We start from the raw sequence: 18737 nt of genomic DNA, 5'->3' as shown, positions 1-18737 counted from the left end.
GCTCTGGCTCTGTACTCCTTTTTTATTTAGTTCTTTGGTAAGAACAGGTTACAATTTAAATCCATCTGTTGTAGTATAGAGTGGCTTAGATTGCCTGTTACGATGAATGCCTGTGTCCTGGTGCTGCTTCCTCCCCAGGAAACACAGCAGAGGCCACACAGAGTACAACAGCATTTAATGGTCAGAAACAGTTGTACGGTATTACAGTCAGCCACAGAAGCTGTGTTGGAGGACAAGACCCAATCCTTCCCCACACCAGGCAAAGCAGTATTGGACATGAGCTGGCATGTGGCTGGTCCCACGTCCTTATCCCCCAGGCCTGAGGGGAGACCACCTTCTAATAACCAACCCCTAGCTACCACTCTATTCATCAGGGGAGGAGTATAAACCCCACATGCAAGAAGAACCCTTGCCCCCAGTGTCAAATGGGATGGGGATGCTAGAGTTATAGTAAAGGGGAAACCCTATGTAAGCTGTTAACAGTTCACAGGGGTAGGGATTACCCCTGTTCTCCAGCTCCCAAATGTGCTCACTTTCCCAGCTTCTTCATCCGTTCATCAATGCTGGCAAAGTTCCCCTCAACTGTGGCCAGGTTTTCACGCATGGTTGTCTGCACCTACAAAGTGATAGAGAGGTTTTATTCTTTGTCAGGTCCAGATGCTTAACTGGATGAGGACCTGAAGGAATTCTCTGAGAGAAGACAAGAAATGGAAGCAGTTTGTGGGCCACAGGGGGGATGTTTATAGCACCAATTTTCAAGCTACCCTTAGAGTACCACAGACCAAGCTCTAGGTGTGCCAAGCAGGCAGGACTCTTGAGAATTCCCATCCTGACTTCAACCAGAACAGTTTTTTAAAATGTTTTATGCAATGAGAGCTAAATAAGATTTTGTTGAAATGAGCGTTTCACTAGTTCAAAATGTTAGAAAACTGCTCTGGAGAAAGGATATTATTCTAAGTCCTTTATATATTTTTTCATTTATCTCAGTGATCCTGTGATTGATGCTGGTCTCTTGACTTTAATGCTCCTTCCAGCACTGAGAATAGTGCCTCCAACAGAAATTGTGGACTTGCGGCCAGGTGCAGTGGCTCCCACCTGTAATCCCAGCACTTTGGGAGGCTGAGGCGGGTGGATCACTTCAGGTCAGGAGTTTGAGACCACCCTGGACAACATGGTGAAACCCCGTCTCTACTAAAAAAAACAAAAATTAGGTGTGGTGGTGTGTGCCCTGTAATCCCAGCTACTCAATAGGCTGAGTCAGGAGAATCGCTTGAGCCTGGGAGGTGGAGGCTGCAGTGAGCTGAGATCGTGCCACTGCACTCCAGCCTGGGTGACAGCGAAACTCTGTCTTAAAAATAAAAAATAAAATAATAAAAAGAAATTGTGGACTTGCTGTGTGCCAGGCATTACTAAAAGAATGAAGGAACTAGGTGAGGCTCATTGTCCAGGGTCAGAAAGGAAGCAACAGAACCAGATTAGGGCCTGGCTTCTAACTTCAAAGCCCAGATTCCTTCCAGTATACTGTGCTTATCAGGGAGAGTAAAGCTGAGACGACAGAGGGAAAGAGTGAGGTTTTATAAGAAAACATGTTCACTAGCCCCTAACAATTTGCCCATATTATTTCACCTCATCTCTATAACTCTGAGGGAGGTATAATTTCCCAAATGGAAAGATGGAGGTTCATAGGTTAAGTTGTTGAAGGGCCTTCACATTGAAAACATGATGGAGTCTCCAGACCAACCCCCTGCCACAACACCATGCTACAAAATAGGCTACGGCAGAACCCTGTAACACTAGAGAACCTAGTTTGTACATGCTAGAAAAAGGAGGCAGATCAACAAAGGGGCACACACCTGGGTCAAGAGGGTGGTATTGTCCTTCAGGGAATTAGCAATCATCTGCTGGGTGGTATCCAAGTGTGTCAGGAGCTGACCAAACTGCATGGCTACAAAAGTAAGAAAAGTATGGTTGAGACTAGAATCCAAGATGAGGGAGGGGACCGAAAGTTGCCCATTTTTCAACTTCTCTTAGCACTCCTGGCAGCTGGCCTCCCACCTTGCTCGTGCAGCTGCTTGATGGTGACAAGTCTCTGCACCAGCTCAGGGAGGGTGGAGGCAATGGGGCTCCAGCGCTGTATAGTTTCATATAGCTGGTGCACCTGAAGGGACACAATAGGGCCCACAGGGGATGGCTGAGGCAGCCAGGTCAGTAAGCACAGACTGCTACTTCACCATAGTGGGGAAAAGGATCAAGTGGGCAGAGGGAAGCACTGCCCTGACCTTCCCAGGTGATAAGAGCTTAATGAAGATGGGGAGTCAGTGTGTTCTCATGCTTTGACACTGCCACTCGGAGAATCTGAGGGAGTGGAAAGGAGATGGGAAAGGTGTCTTCCTGACCTTGCTTTGTGTATCTGCATCTTCCACAGAGGCTTTATGCTTGGCAATCTCGTTCACCTTTCCCAGGACACTCTGAAAACACAGATTTTAAGGTTGATAGGGCATCAAGGGCTTCCAAAGTCCCAAGCTATCCATAATTTAATTTTCCCTCCATTTAATACCTGTAGCCGAGCCTCTACTTGATCCAAAACTGCAAGGTCCAGGGCGCTCACCTTTGCTTGCAACAGCTCTACAGTCTCCTGGGGATGGGAGTTGGGACAAGCATCATGAAGAGGAAAGGATCAGACTAGGAAGAGGCCTCCCATATTTCACTAAATTAATACATAGCTACAAACTCAAAAATAATCCTCAAAGCAAACCCAATCCCAATTATCCCCTCTGCAATCCAAACACTCCAGTTTCTTCCAAACTCACCATGAGACAGGCTCCCTGTAGACCTGCAGAAAGGGGATTCTGGTGGGAAAGGGAGGGAAGAAGTCAGTGGTCCTTATATCTCCATGATTATCATCTTCTCCCATCTTTCCTGGTTCTAGCTGGGAACCCACTAGCTGATCTCTGTAACTGAAGCCCTTTGATGATTCCTCCCAGGCGTATGTGGAATGTTGTAGACCTTAAGGCCTAGAGTTGCAGGGTCTAAGGCTCAGATTATGTACAGGAGAACACCTGACCTGAGCATCCTGATCACAACGTACAGCTGCCTCCAGCTCTGTCAGGCGCTTTTCAAGTTCTGCGACCTAGTGGGAGGAAGGAGGTGAGATTGCCGTCTGCTTCCCTGCTGCTGCAGTGGGAGGAATACGATCCTGTTCTACTCTGCGTGCCACTTGCCACCCCAAGGGACTCCTTTCCCTGGAACACATACCTAGCCACAATTTTAAAATCCTAACCGAAGGTAGATGGGCAAGGAAAACATAGAGAATGAGGCCAGGTAAAGCGGCTCACGCCAGTAATCCCACCACTTTGGGAGGCCGAGGTGGGCGGATCACGAGGTCAGGAGATCGAGACCATCCTGGCTAACACGGTGAAACCCCATCTCCACTAAAAATACAAAAAATTAACCCAGCCTGGTGGTGGGCGCCTGTAGTCCCAGCTACTCAGGAGGCTGAGGCAGGAGAATGGTGTGAACCCGGGAGGCGGAGCTTGCAGTGAGCTGAGATAGCACCACTGCACACCAGCCTGGGCAACAGAGCAAGACTGTGTCTCGGAAAAAAAAAAAAAAAAAAAGAAAAGAAAGAAACATAGAGAATGAGGAATCAGAAGAGGAATCAAGAGGAATCAGAGGAATCAGAAGCCTTCCCAGCACCCTCTCCTTGGAAAGAGACAGGAAAATCTCTAGGGCCACGTCTCCCCTTGGCTTCCCAACCAACACTGTATCCACACTTACTTTGGCAGCTTGAGAGAACTTGTCCTGCTCAGGCCGAGAGTGTAGTTCATAAGTGACAAGGCTGCTATCTGGGGGGGTCCCAGTGGTTTTTCCCCCTGAGCCACTTTTGCTGTTCTTCGTTGCTTCCAGCTGCAGCAGTAGGCGCCTAGTTAGGAGACCGAGTAATAATATCATGACTGGAAGGAGGAGGGTCAGTCACTCTCCCTCACTTTTGGCTCATAATCAGCATTAAGAAACATCTAGGCCACTTCTCTGCCACTTAGCACCCCTGTCAGTAGCTGGCTGAGTCCATCTACAATCCCAATCAGCAATGATTTTTCAACAAAGTAGGGTACCCACTTAGCCAGGGCGCCATCAGGGTCAGTAAGGTTGATTGCAGCATCTGGTCCCAGCAGCTTCTCCAGGTGGGAAGCAACCAGCTGCTGCTTCAGGGCTGCCAGCTGTTTAGCCAACACCACAGGGGTCAGCTTCTCCTCTGTGGCTGACTCCTTCACTGTCGTCTAGTGTGAAAAAAGGTAGAATCGGGGGATGGCAAGAATGAATCAAAAAGCAAAAAAACAGGTCAAGCCCTTTACAGGTAGTTGTAGCTGGAGGTCACTGGGATGGTTTTTAGCGTGACAGACTGCCCACCTGTATGTTGCACTGCATACAGATGGATGCATATTTCTAAACTCTGGAAACCTTAGCCCCTTTATCGAGGAGCTTAAGGAATCTTTCTATCTTTCTTTTGTTTTTTGAGATGGAGTATCGCTCTGTTGCCCAGGTTGGAGTGCAGTGGCATGATCTCAGCTCACTGCAACCTCCACCTCCCGAGTTCAAGCAATTCTCCTGCCTTAGCCTCCTGAGTAGCTGGGATTACAGGCATGTGCCGCCACGCCTGGCTAATTTTTTGTATTTTTTTAGTACAGATGGGGTTTCATCATGTTGGCCTGGCTGGTCTTGAACTCCTGACCTCAGGTGATCTGCCCGCCTTGGCCTCCCAAAGTGGTAGGATTACAGGCGTGACCACCGTGCCCGGCCAGGCAGGGAATCTTTCTCTTCTTGCTTGAGGTCTTCCTCTACTGTGTAAGTCACAACAGAAAGTGGAGAAGAGAGTTTGTGGTTACCTTGATTTTTTCAACTTCAGTTGTCAGTTCTTGGACCTCATGCAGTAGGCGCTGGTACTTTTGCTGGGGTGTCTCCTTCACTCCCAGACCCTCTCCAAGCTAGAGAGCAAGCACAGAGGGTAATGTTATACATCTGATTATAGGGAGCCTCAAGAATTCATCCACACCCTGGGCCTAAGTCATAAAGGTATCATATCCAATTGAGAATCCGTAACACCCTAGTACCAAAGAACTGAGGATAGCCAGAGGGCTGGAGGCTCTCCAGAACAAACAGTAGTGGGGCAGAGGTTCCCTGGCTGCATCCTGCTGCTTCCTCAGGAACAGAGGAGAAACAGAATCCCACCTGTATCCCTTGATCTCCCTACTACATGTCTGCTAGATAGGGTCACTACACCATTCCCATCAACACACACACACAACAAACCATCTCATATTCTCCAGATTCATATCCTGTCCTCTTGGTTTTTCCAATACGATCTGAGAAATCTGCCAAGAAAAGAAGATGGAACTGAAGACCTGATCTAGGCCCAAGGCAGTCATGGTCTTAGGTGACTGTCAGGGCTTCCATAAAAGATCTCCATGAGGGACCCCTTCCCCTGAGCACAAGTCACTAAGACCTTAGGACAGGAAACCACTTCTCATGCTTACCCTCCAGTCTTCCCCCCACCCAGCTTCCAGTCCAGTCTCACCAAGTCCCTTTGTCCCCACTCTCTTGTCCTTGAACTTGTCATAGGCAGCATTAGGATTGACAATGATGTGTTCCACACTTGTGCTTGTCAGCTCCTCCTGCAAGAACAGGGAGTTTAGGACACGGACAGACTCATTCCCACTCTAGTCTTACTCTGCCCCACAAAATCCCCAAACCATTAGGTGACTGGGCCCTACCTGTCCAAGGGGAAAGAAGGGTGGCTCTATTCCAAGGTGCCTACCCAGGCTCAACCTAGGAAACTGAAGCTTCCTGGTAAATTTGGAGCCTCAGTTGTATAAATATTAACACCCTCATTCAACTGGGAACAGAGGGAGCATAACCTCCCCACCCTGTCTGTACATAAGCCTTCCCATCCCCCCACCCTACCCCTCCCAGTTGTCTGGCACACACCATGCACTCAAGGCAAGAAACCAACCTGACCTCTTTTAACCTCCCCCTCCCAAAAGTAAATCTCCTTGCCCGCTGAGCAAGTTCATTTTAATGCTAACCTCCTATACTTGCTAGAAGGAAAGAGGAGGGAAGGCAGATAATCAAGCCACTAACCCTGAGTGTGAATATTAGGACTTTAAACCTGCTGAAGGTAAGACACAAGCTCTTAGTACAAAAAGAAGGCCAACAGAGGGCCTGACCAGAAGCCTGATTTCCAGGCTGCCATGAGGCCAGCAAATTCAGGGATAGGGAGAAGGGGCAAGGGCTTACTGGATTATCTTTATGGGACATCTCAGAAGCAACTAACATAGGCAATATCTGCTTGCCAAGAGTAGCCATGGGCAAGAGCCACATGTAAGCTCTGAAATGGAGATAGCCCAGCATCTCTTCAGAGATGCTGCAGCATCTGATTTTTCTCCCTGACTCCTCTGCCGTGCTTTAAGCACTGAAGTTCTTCCAAAAACAGGGGACACAGTAGGTGGTAAAAGAGACTTCACCCTAGAAACTGAAGCAGAGAGGTTCCCTCCTTACTAGATATCTACATGCTGTTCAGATTCCAGTGACAACAGCAAGACTGCACCAAGCACTCCTGACTGCATGTCCCTTTTTCAATTGTCAGAAGCCTGACAGCTCCCAACAGAGTACTGAAAGTAGAAGGGAGACCCAGGAGTCCTTTTCTGTTGGGGATGGCATTTCCACTATCTACAGGAGGAAGGCAAAATGAACCTTCCGTCTTTCACCTAGAACAATGGTTCTCACCCCAGGCTGCATGTTAGAATCACTTAGAATTTTATTTTTATTTTTATTTTTATTTTTATTTTTTTAAGAGACAGCCAGGCAATGGCGGCTCAAGCCTGTCTGTAGTCCCAGCACTTTGGGAGGCCGAGGCGGGTGGATCACTTGGAATTCGGGTCCAAGTGATCCACCCACCTTGGCTTCCCAAAGTTCGGCCAAGGCGGGTGGATCTCAGGAGTTCAAGACCAGCCTGGGCAACACAGGGAAATCCCATCTCTATAAAAAATATAAAATAGCTGGGTATTGTGGCACATGCCTGTGGTCCCAGCTACTCAGGAGGCTTGAGGTGGAAGGGTCACTTGAGCCTGGCAGGTGGAGGTTGCAGTGAGCAGAGATCATGCCACTGCACTCCAGCCTGGGCAACAGAGTGAGACCCTGTCTCAAAAAAAAAAAAAAGAGAGAGAAAAGAAAAGAAAAGAAAAAAAAAGGCCTGGGCCCACTTCTAGAGATTCTAATCTGGGGTAGGGCCAGATATCCAGGTGATTCTAACCTACAGCCAGGACTGAGAACCTCTGCCTCTGTGTACGTATGTGGGGAAAGGATGTGAGGGGGACATGGTGGGACATCATTGAGAAAGAAAAGCAGATAGAAGGAAGCTCCTTCCTTCATTTCTGCTCTATTAGTCAGAACAGGAATCAGTGTGGGTGGCAGCTTTAAAAATAAGGGAAGAAGGGGAAAGGACAAATTATCAACTTTGATCTTTACCTCTTCCTCAGGGAATTACTGGGCAAAGGGGCAAGAGCTATAGATCAAGGGAAAACAAAAGGACTCAATGTCCCATATGCCAGTGCCCGGGGGAAGAGACATTTGAGTCCCCAGTGATTATCTCTTTAACCTGTTCTGAAATGTTACAGCCAGAACACCCACCCATCTAATAGCTGTGTGGTCTCTGGCCTCTTATCAACTGAGAAGAGCTCAGGCTAAGGATAGACAACCATCTTCTCTGAAGTTTATACTCAGGAATATGCCACTTCTCCCTGTGAAAGCCCCAATCCAGGCCAATCCCACCCATCCTCTTTTGTTTAATCCTCTTAAAAAAGAGGAATGGGAGGCATAACCTACAGACCCAGGAAAAAAATTAATCAGAGCTACCATTTGTTAAGCCCTTATTATGGGCGGGCACTATGCAGATGGGAACCTACTTTCTTATTTATGTTCCTGAGTAGTGAAAGCAGGGAGTAAAAGAGGGTCAACACACAGACGGTGAGTCTCAGAGGTTCTGGACAGTCACAGGGACAGACAGCATTTTCATTCCTGCTATAGGAGAGTGTCCTGGGCCAGTTGGGCTACCTGGCGCTGGCATCCTCTGGAGCCTCTCCAAGGCTGTGGCCTGGGGGGCACACTCTAGTCCTCCAGTAGCATCTACTCCAGCAGTGTCTTGAAGATCTGGGGCATGAGTTGGGGGCAGTATAATTACAGTGACTTGTGAGATAGGAGAAGGCTGGGTGTGGGACTGAATAGAGGAACGAAAGATTTAGTAGAGTCTAAAGGACAGAGAAACAACTGCTCATCATAGCACACCCCGTTAAAAAGCAGATGAAAGGTCAGGCTTCTTACCAGCTCCTTGTGGTTTCCCCAGAGGTGAGAAAATCAAAAGAGTTAAAAGGAAAGGGAGTGGGGGAATGGGGATGAGGGAGGGAAAAAAAAGACAAAATTGTTATTAGCAAATTGTCACATGCACTACATGACAGTCTTCAAACACACTGCACCACAGGGCCCCAGGGGAGCCTAGTGAAATTTAGGGGCCAAGAAATTTCAGCTGGGGTCACCATATACCCCAAGAGAAAGAACAGCATGAGACCCTTTTCCCTCTGGTGGTGAGGATGTCATGAAGCGTTGCCATTAACAGCAGCAGTTTAGGATCATCTGAAAACTAGGAGTTAGATGTTACAAGCCAGTGGCATGGAATAGGAAACTGGGGAGAGAAGGCTGAGGTGGTGAGGAAGCTATTAGAAATGGCAGAAGATGAAGCAGAAGTTAAGAGATTCTTAGGACTTGTAGCTGATAGAGGGTCAATAATTCTCAGGAGAGGAGTTCCCCTTCTTAGTTCATGGCCCTTGTCTTCTTATCTCTTGGTTTCTCTAGCTGTGAAAAATCAGACATTTGGATGGCAGAATCAGTCACAATGAGAGCGATCAGGTAGGAAGTCTGATAAGACTTTAGGTGAGACAGAACAAAATATGTCAGGTACAGATGGTGAGTTTAAGGAATGATGAAATACCTAAGTATAGATCCATTCTCATTTCCTCCTGCAAGGGAAGAGGCAGGGCTGCTCCTGGTCCCTCACGCAGCCTGGCATGTTTGCCTCCACCTTGAGTGGTTGATAACTCACCCCGCAGCTCCGAGGGATCCAGAGCAATTCTGCCATGATGGGTCCAGGGGACACCAAGATTCATAGCTACCAGCGCATGTGCAGAACATGTTTCTTCAACCCTCTGTTCACAAGATTCACAGGGGTTGGAGGGTAGACAAGGGGGAAGGGTGAGAGTATTTCCAAGAGGCCTTATTTGAGTCTGGGCAACATAGATAAGGCTCCCACTTCCAGGCAAGGCTGGTTTCGAACTGCCAGGAGGGGATATCCAGTGGTATGCCCTGCCTTTCTAGGAGCTCTGCTGATGGGTAGATGGAAGTATGGAAGGTTGAGGATGGTTGTGTGCATATGAAAAAACATGGTGGGATTAAAAACAAGTGCTTCCTTTCACCAGTATTTCATCCAGATACCTCTGACCCACAACCTCTCCGTTCCCTAGGTGATGCTAGGGTCCCAGCCAAGATTCCTCTTTCCGCCAGGCACAGTGTTTCACGTCTGTAATCCCAGCACTTTGGGAGGGCGAGGCGGGTGGATCACTTGAGGTCAGGAGTTTGAGACCAGCCTGGCCACCATGGTGAAACCCCATCTCTACTAAAAATACAAAATCAGCCAGGCATGGTGGTGGGCACCTATAATCCCAGCTACTCAGGAGGCTAAGACAGGAGAATCATGTGAACCCGGGAGGTGGAGGTTGCAGTTGAACCCAGGAGGCGGAGGTTGTAGTGAGCCGAGATCATGCCACTGCACTCTGGCCTGGGCGACAGAGTGAGACTCTGTCTCCAAAAAAAAAAGATTACTCTTTCAGTTCAGGGTAGAGGTGGCTCCAGGTCCTGTCCTGTGGTCGAAGCTGGGATGTCTCTGCATAGAGTGGGCATAAGCACCCACAGGTGCACACATGCAAACACAAAGGAGAAATACACACACTATACCTTTCTCTGATTTGTCCCACCAAGCTAAAACCAGCTTGGGAGAAACTCAAGGAGAGAGAGAAGACAATGGGCCATAAGCTCAAGTTCAAACCAAGTGAACTGGGAAGAATAGGGAGGACAGAAAATCAAAGAAAAGGAAAAGTGGTATATTAGTTTGCAGATAGTATATACCACCTCCAGGTCTGTCCTATGGGTGGGTTGAAGGATAATGAGATTTTAGGCATGATTCCTGCAAAACCTGCAGTAGTACTAGTCACCTTGATTGGAAGATTTCAAGTGCCCTGATCCCGGGTGCCAGCTTACCTAGTATGCGACTCCCAGTCTCTTTCACTAACGGACTCTCAGACCCCCCAGGGCTGTTTGGCTAAGTGGCTATGCCTCAGAGGGCAAGACCTGAGGTTCTAAATCAGACAGGGAAAGTGGCCACTGCTATTCTCTGAGCCTATTCAGGCTATACGCCAACACTGCAGCCGGGGGACTTCAAAACCATGATGACAAGGAAGATGGACAGAGCTGTAGAGTAAAACTGTCCGGGATGGATCAATATATTGCTGACCATCCATCCATCCATTGCAAAAGGAGGGGTGCAGAAACAGAAAGACTCACAAAAGCACAAATAATCCAAGTTATTATTTTACAATTGCATATAAACCTCCTTCTGATCCCATTTACATTTCTCTGAAGACCTAGCATAGGGGAATATTAAAATGAGTTTTTCCCAGAGATAATCCACATACAGCCAAGAACTGAGGACTGTGGCTGTCATCCCTTTTGTTCTCTATCCTTGTCTAGAATAGCTAAAAGTCGTTCCACAAAAAATATCTTCATTTGATCTTAGTCTGAGGAGGAGAAAGGCAATTCTCTTCTAACTCCAGCCCCTAAATGCCTCATGTTCGAAAGCATTTATAGCCTCCATGCTTCTATCCCATCCTCCATTGGACAGTTTTACTCTGCAGACCTCACAAGGGGAAGAGACAATGATTCATGGATCATAGCTGTTTCTAACCCTTGATTAATGATCTTTAAACATAAGGCCAGCAGGACCCTCAGTGACCCAGCCAGGGACTCACTGGAATTTAAAACGATTAGCTACAACAATAGCACAGTGGCAGAACATTGCATGCGAGATGGCAGATGAAAAAAACATGCAGAGAAGAAGCATTGAATGGTCTTACTTGTGCAAACTAGTGTCCAGGCAAGGTGGTGAGGAGGGAGGATGGGGGAAGCATTAGGAAAAACTCAGGTAAGTTCAAGTGTGCCAACAGTCAATGAACACAATCAAGCATACTCCAGGATCTTCTAAACTGTAAGGAAGAGACCTACTGTTTCTCATCTCAGGAGTGTCCAGTAATATCTACCTTTTGGAGAAATGAAGCCTCTGCCAGGGCCACCTCAAACTATGGCTAGGTCATTTTTTCCCCTTTTACTGGGGGTAGTTACGCCATAAAGAGAGAAGCTAAATTGTTTCTAATGAGATTTTTCTTAATTTACCTTATTCCAGCAGTTCAAAAGCCATTAGCAGAAAGCCTTACCGACCCAAGGCAGGCGGTGGGCCCGGGGGTTAGAGTGGGGGTGTGTGTGGGTGGAATTCTATTTGGGAATTAGTTTTCCAAACATTTTAAGAAAAATCTCCAAGCAAGCCTATTGCCCCAATTAACCTGGCAGTGTCTGAAGTGCAAAGAGATCTTCCCAGATTGAGGAGGAAAGGGCTACAGCCTGGGCACTTTCCTGGTTCTAGAAGATTTTACTTCCTGATAAAATTGTTTTAAAGGGAGAGTAGAAAAATCAGGATTGGCCAGGCACGGTTGGCTCATGCTTGTAATCCCAGCACTCTGGGAGGCCGAGGTGGGTGGATCACCTGAGGTCAGGGGTTCGAGACCAGCCTAGCCAACATGGTGAAACCCTGTCTCTACTAAAAACACAAAAAAATAGCCGGGTGTGGTGATGGACACCTGTAATTCCAGCTACTCGGGAGGCTGAGGCAGGAGAATCTCTTGAACTCGGGAGGTGGAGATTGCAGTGAGCCAAGATCACGCCATTGCACTCCAGTCTGGGCAAAAAGAGTGAAATTCCATCTCAAAAAAAAAAAAAAAAAAAAAATTCAGGATCATCTGTAGCAAACTTTAAATCTTTTATGCTTTCCTCCCCCATCCTCCCCACTATGGGAATCAGAAAATGTTTATGTTTAAGTTAAATTAGCAATTTAAATCTTTAAGGGATGTCTGAGGACATTTTTCCTTCAGTAGCCCAATTTCTTCCACAGTGGAGGAATCCGAGGAAGAAAGTTATGGAGCAGTGGGGTCGACACAACTTGACTATTCCTTCAGACAGAAATCTGGAGACCTGGCTGGCATGGTAGCTCACGCCTGTAATCCCAGCACTTTGGGAGGCCAAAATGGCTGGATCACTTGAGGCCAGGAGTTCGAGACCAGCATGGTCAACATGGTGAAACCCCATCTCTACTAAAAATACAAAAAGTTAGCCAGATGTGGTGGCGCATGCCTGTAATTCCAGCTACTCGGGAGGCTGAGGCAGGAGAATCACTTGAACTGGGGAGGCAAAGGTTGCAGTGAGCCAAGATTGTGCCACTGCCCTCTGGCCTGGGGGAAAGAGTGAGACTCTGTCTCAAAAAACAGAAAGAAATCTGCAGACCCCCTGAAAGGTTCCACAAGAGGCTGTCCATATTGGTTGTCTCTAGGGAAGAGAACTGAGTGGTGGTAGGCAGGGGTGGGAGGCAGATTTTTCACTACTTAGCCTTGAATCCTCTGTTCCCTGTGCATATCTTACCTACTTTAAAAACTGAGAAAATTAAAGTTGAAAATAATCTGAAGATTAAGGCAGAGAATGCTGTTGTCAGGGGTTAAGAAGGTGACTGAGGGCCGGGCGCGGTGGCTCAAGCCTGTAATCCCAGCACTTTGGGAGGCCGAGACGGGCGGATCACGAGGTCAGGAGATCGAGACCATCTTGGCTAACCCGGTGAAACCCCGTCTTTACTAAAAAATACAAAAAACCTAGACGGATGAGGTGGCGGGCGCCTGTAGTCCCAGCTACTCGGGAGGCTGAGGCAGGAGAATGGCGTGAACCTGAAAGGCGGAGCTTGCAGTGAGCTGAGATCCGGCCACTGCACTCCACTCCAGATTGGGCGACAGAGCGAGACTCCGTCTCAAAAAAAAAAAAAAGAAAAAAAAAAAAGAAAGAAAAAAGGTGACTGAGGCTGGACACGGTGGCTCACGCCTGTAATCCCAGCACTTTGGGAGGCCAATGCAGGTGGATCACAAGGTCAGGAGATCGAGACCATCCTGGCTAACATGGTGAAACCCCATCTCTACTAAAAATACAAAAAAATTAGCCAGGCATGGTGGTGGGCGTCTGTAGTCCCAGCTACTTGGGAGGCTGAGGCAGGAGAATGGCGTGAACCCGGGAGGTGGAGCTTGCAGTGAGCCAAGATCACGCCACCGCATTCCACCCTGGCGACAGAGCGAGACTCCGTCTCAAAAAAACACACAAAAAAAGGTGACTGAAAATCTCATGGTTCAGCCACAAGACAGGTCATGTGCACTGTCACTCATACTAGGTCTTGGGCAGGTAGGCAGGAAACAGGCTGCTGGTGAGATCCCAGGCCTCATGGACATGACATTTCTAGATTATCTAAGCATACAATTCACTGCTCCTCAAATTGGATATTTACGTCAGTATTAAAAGCAGCGGCAGAGCCATTACTCAGCTGACTTCCCGAAAGCTGCAAGCCCCATAGGGACATGCCGGGGCCAGAGACATTAGCTGACATCAGGAAACATCTTGGCTTTTAGGGCTCCTGACGCGGCTGAAGGTCTGCCCACCCCATTCCTCCCTAGTGACAGAGAGTCACTTAGCTGAGCTTTAGGTGACAGAAACAATTAGACTCTTCTTCTATTTGCCATTCAGCTCATATGCACTTCTATACTGGCACCCTGGGCAATATGCCACAGGAAATGAACACTCATGGTATCCTCTCCTCATCAGCCACCCCACTAGATGCTACTAAAATAGGCTGTTCAGGCTCTGGGGGAGAAACAGCCACTCAGAGCTGCACAGTCAGGTTCTTCCACACCTGGAATGGGTGTCATCTCCTTTTTATTAAGAGATATCCCAGTATCTTCAAACAGGAATGACAATATATATTTTTTTGTTTAGAAAGGGGATTACTGTGAAACTACCTGTTTGTATCACAGTCAGCGACAAAAGGAAAGAGTTCTATTCATTATCTCACCATGAAGGGCAGAAGCCTAAGCCTAAGTTGAATAGTCTGAACTGTGGTAGTGCAGTAAAGTTCTCAGCGTACAGCTATCCCTTGGCAACTGTGGGAGACTGGTTGCAGGACCTCCCTTGATACCAAAATCTGCACATGTTCACATCTTCTGTATAAATTGGCTCAGTATCTGCATATAGCCTACACACATCCTCTTGTATACTTTAAATCATATCTAGATTTAAAATACCTAGTACAATGTAAATGCTATGTAAATAGTTGTTATATTGTGTTTTTAAATTTTGTATTTTTTTTTTTATACTTTAAGTTCTAGGGTACATGTGCACAACATGCAGGTTTGTTACATATGTATACATGTGCCATGTTGGTGTGCTGCACCCATTAACTCATCATTTACATTAGGTATATCTCCTAATGCTATCCCTCCCCCCACCCCCTCCCCACAATAGGACCCAGTGTGTGATGCTTCCTTTCCTGTGTCCAAGTGATCTCCTTGTATTCTTTTTATTGTTGTAATGGTTTTTTTTGAGACAGAGTCTTGCTGTCGCCCCGGCTGGGGTGCAGTGGCGCAATCTCGGGTCACTGCAACCTCCACTTCCCGGGTTCAAGCAATTCTCCTGCCTCAGCCTCCCTAGTAGCTGGGGCTGTAAGTGCTCACCACCACACTTTGCTAATTTTTGTATTTTTTAGTCGAGATGGGGTCTCGAACTCCTGACCTCAAATGATCCACCTGCCTCAGCCTCCCAAAGTGCTGGGATTACAGGTATGAGCCACCGCATCAGGCCTATTTTTTATTTTTAAAAAATATTTTCCATTCGTGGTTGGTTGAATCCGTGGGTTTAGAACCCATAAACACAGAGAACCAACTGTATACACTCCTATTCTGTGAGGACAGAGGCAGCTTCCTATAAGATGCCTCTTGGAGTGACAGGTGCACACCCAGGTCCTTGAGCAACAACATCATCTGCATTATCTCCAAGATACTCAAGCTTGGGGGATAGATTGGCATGCCAGCAAATACAGAAGCCACAAGGAACACACCACTGGGAGAAGGGACAGAGAAGGTGTTTCCCACAATGTAAGAACCACTTCCACATGGGGGAGGTCAAGTAAGAAATAAGTGAGTACGCCAAGCCATACATTGTAAGCCAGCAGTCAGCATTCCCCAGAACTAACCAGCCCCACAGACAATAGCCACAGGACTTACAGACAAGCAAACTGAGCCTGCATATTGCAATGACTCTTGGACACACCTTTACTGAGAACTCACATTACCAATGTGATCCCAGCCCAGCTCTCTTCAGAAATAATAGAACCTAAAACACATCCTATAAACACTCCCCTTGGCACTTAAACAGAGTTTTTACTATGTTGATTTCCATTCACTCAATTTTGTTGTTTTTTGTTTTTCCTTCTATATGTTTCCTATATGTATCCTAATTCCCCATTAGTCTGGGGCTCATTGGGGGCAGTGACATTTCTTCCTCTGCATTGCACACACACACAAAAAAACACAGAATGAACACATTCAATAAACCATGCTAAGTGTTTCCCCTCACAGTTAAAATGTGTCTGCACCTAAGTACTCCATCCTCAGAGTTCTCAGATCTAAAATTGCAACCACAGTCTCACCTCTGCTGATATGAAATTCTTCCTCAAATTTGTTTTACTCTAAAATCTTGGAATCACTTTCTTAATTCCTTGCCCAGTGGATACTGGGTATTCATATTTTAAAAGTGTTTCTCTATATTTCAAAGTCCAGTTCTCAGTAGCAGTTTATTACAAGTGCCCAGGCTTCATGATTCATTTCCATGGGTTAGAACCCAGGGGCCTAAGTCACTAGCCCCAAATCTGTTTTGAGATATTTCAATTTCATTTAAAAGGTCCAAGGGTCAGGGCTTGCAAACAGATGTTGTTAGCTGTAATTCCACTGACATGACTCTCCCTCCTGCCGTTGCTCATTGGTGGCTGCAAGCCCAGCAAGGTCTTTTCAAGTCCTGCAACCTATATACCACCCAGACTGGGGTTGGCATACCCGCTTATTGCTGTAGCTCCCCAGAGAAAGGGAAGGACCTGTCTAGGGGAGAAAGGTCAGAGTTCGCAGGAATCTGTGGCAGCACACATTCTTACCGCATCAAACTCCGCTTGATCATCCTCAGGTAGGTCGCTGGTTTCATAAACATCTGGCTCATTCCTGGCCTGCAGGTAGAAGCAGTGACCACCCAACCTCACTACCCAGCATCGCAACACCCCTTACCCCACTCCATTTGAATAAGCTAACGGAGAAGGCAGGGTGTGATACCAGGGTTCTGTCCTTTCTCCTCCACCTGCCCCGTGAGTCAACAGTATGTCAATTCCCATGTCTCAAGGGGTAGGGATGACAGCGGAGACAACTGGGACCTGACAGTAAACGGTGAGTGTAAGTGATAGCAACGATGTTACCCTAAATCTAGAAGCGGGCAGGACCTTGGCAATCACCACTGCCGAAGAAGGTGAGGGCTATCCTCCAATTAGGCCCTGTACACCACTACCCTGGCACAAGGATTGAGAGTGACTCAGGACCTTAGTACTCAAAAGTCCTGTGTCCCAACCCGCACCTTGAGAAGCAGGCAGGGCAGCACAAAAGGTACACGCCAGGATTGTCATGGGAGTGGGAGGTGGGGGAGGGCACAGGTTCCCCCAAGGATAGAGCTCCCCATCTGGCACAAGAGGGTTCTGCCATGGTAACCTTTTCCTTGTCAGGATGAAGGTAATCGCTAAGTGGTCTGGTGTGTGTGTCTGGGGTAGGGAGGTGGGGGTCTTATGGAGAGATTTGGCGGGGGCATGGGCGGCGCTGACACAGATGGTGGAAACACTAGGGCACAAGCGGTCAGTACCCGGAGTACGCCGAGCTATCGGCGACTGCCGTAAAGGGGGCCTGGTGAGCCGTCAGGCGGCCCGGCCCAGTCGGGTCAGAAGAGTTCGGGGGGTGCTGCGGCCGGTCGGAGAACAAGCCGCGGGAGCCCTTGAGCGGAGGATGGGCTGCAGGCGGGAGGGGTCGCGGGCTGGTTTCTGTTGGGGGTCCTTGGGAGGTCGGGGGCGCGGTCCTGGGAAGCCGGGGCCGGCCTTGTACTCACAATGCCGGGAAGGTCGGCGTATTTAGGGTCCGCCATGGCGGCGGCGAGACGGGGCTGGGGGACCGTTGCCTCGGAGGAGCCGGGGCCGGTGTTCGGATAGGGGAGAGGCTGGGTTCGGGTCCCGGGCTAAGGCGGCGGCAAAGGGAGCGGCAGATGAGCAGGAAGTCTCGCGACAGCAGTAGCACAGCAGAAGGGTAAAGCAAAAGTCGCGAGAACAGCCCTGCTGCCACACCCCTGGAGAGGCCGGGACTGGGGAGAACGAGGCCAGGGAATGAGGTAATGGCCAGGGGACGCCGCCAAGGATTGTGGGATGTGTAGTTTTGGTGTACCGGAGCTTGGGCGGGGAGCGACAATAACGAACCTTGGGGAGCTATTTCAGCAAGTCAGTGAAAGAACATTTATAATTCCTGTTTTGGGCTCCCAGGAATAAAATGACTAGATTAAATCATACAGCTAGTCATATTGTGACACAGCCAGGGTTTCAAAAACAACAAGTTTGCTTGATACTGTGTATTATAAAAACAAAATAAGCCGGGCGCGGTGGCTCAACCCTGTAATCCCAGCACTTTGAGAGGCCGAGGCGGGCGGATCACGAGGTCAGGAGATCGAGACCATCTTGGCTAACACTGTGAAACCCCGTCTCTACTAAAAAAATACAAAAAGCTAGCCGGGCGAGGTGGCGGACGTCTGTAGTCCCAGCTACTCAGGAGGCTGAGGCAGGAGAATGGCGTAAACCCGGGAGGCGGAGCTTGCAGTGAGCTGAGATCCGGCCACTGCACTCCAGCCCGGGCGACAGAGCGAGACTCCGTCTCAAAAAAAAAAATAAAAACAAAACAAAACAAAATAAAAACAAGAAGTAAAATTTAGTAAACGCTTAGTGTATGTTAGGAATGAAAAAGTTAGGCAATCTTCTCAAGTAAGGGCTTTCAGATAATTTGCATTTTAGATAATAAGTAGGTGTGTGTGTGGTGTGTGGTGTGTGTGGGTGTGTGTGGGTATACTAACCCCCAAATAATTATGTATCTGAAATTCAGCTTTAACTGGGCATCCTGTTTTTGTTTTTTGTTTTTCAAATCTGGCAATCTTATCTGAAGTTCATAAATAGATAAATGCTGTCTCCATGTCTGTCTGAACACTCTCTGTGCTCTTAACCACTTTGTTAATAGTTCTCAGACTTTTATTTATTTTTCAATTTTTTCAATTTTGTGGGTACACAGTAGCACAGTAGGTGTATGTATTTATGGGACACATGAGATATTTTGATACAGGCATGCAATGTGAAATGAGCACATCATGGAGAAGAGGGTATCCATCCT

General features: G+C 47.8%; 1 protein-coding gene across 4 annotated transcripts; it reads right to left on the bottom strand.

The window, feature by feature from the left end:
• Nucleotides 1-2: 2 nt before the first annotated feature.
• On the bottom strand, nucleotides 3-17726 carry DCTN2 (dynactin subunit 2). 4 transcript variants are annotated; one of them, XM_030938468.1, is made up of 16 exons: nucleotides 17422-17608; nucleotides 16436-16504; nucleotides 8374-8379; nucleotides 8107-8202; nucleotides 5573-5669; nucleotides 5308-5369; nucleotides 4884-4982; nucleotides 4117-4277; nucleotides 3778-3922; nucleotides 3065-3130; nucleotides 2811-2849; nucleotides 2558-2635; nucleotides 2397-2468; nucleotides 2056-2158; nucleotides 1854-1945; nucleotides 3-616 (listed from the first exon to the last, which is right to left on the bottom strand). In XM_030938468.1, exons 6-16 carry the CDS (start codon nucleotides 5308-5310, stop codon nucleotides 530-532), a joined length of 945 nt encoding a protein of 314 aa, XP_030794328.1. In that variant the 5' UTR covers nucleotides 5311-5369; nucleotides 5573-5669; nucleotides 8107-8202; nucleotides 8374-8379; nucleotides 16436-16504; nucleotides 17422-17608; the 3' UTR covers nucleotides 3-529. The 4 variants fall into 4 exon arrangements, with proteins under 4 accessions (XP_030794328.1, XP_010387258.1, XP_030794327.1 ...); XM_010388956.1 differs by lacking the exon at nucleotides 8107-8202 and having other exon boundaries at nucleotides 17422-17726; XM_030938467.1 differs by lacking the exon at nucleotides 8374-8379 and having other exon boundaries at nucleotides 17422-17726.
• Between the last annotated feature and the right edge of the window lie 1011 nt (nucleotides 17727-18737).

This window comes from Rhinopithecus roxellana, chromosome 10 (assembly GCF_007565055.1).
Source record: "Rhinopithecus roxellana isolate Shanxi Qingling chromosome 10, ASM756505v1, whole genome shotgun sequence".
In the NCBI taxonomy this organism is placed as follows: domain Eukaryota; kingdom Metazoa; phylum Chordata; class Mammalia; order Primates; family Cercopithecidae; genus Rhinopithecus; species Rhinopithecus roxellana.
This window is presented reverse-complemented; position numbering and strand designations above follow the sequence as displayed.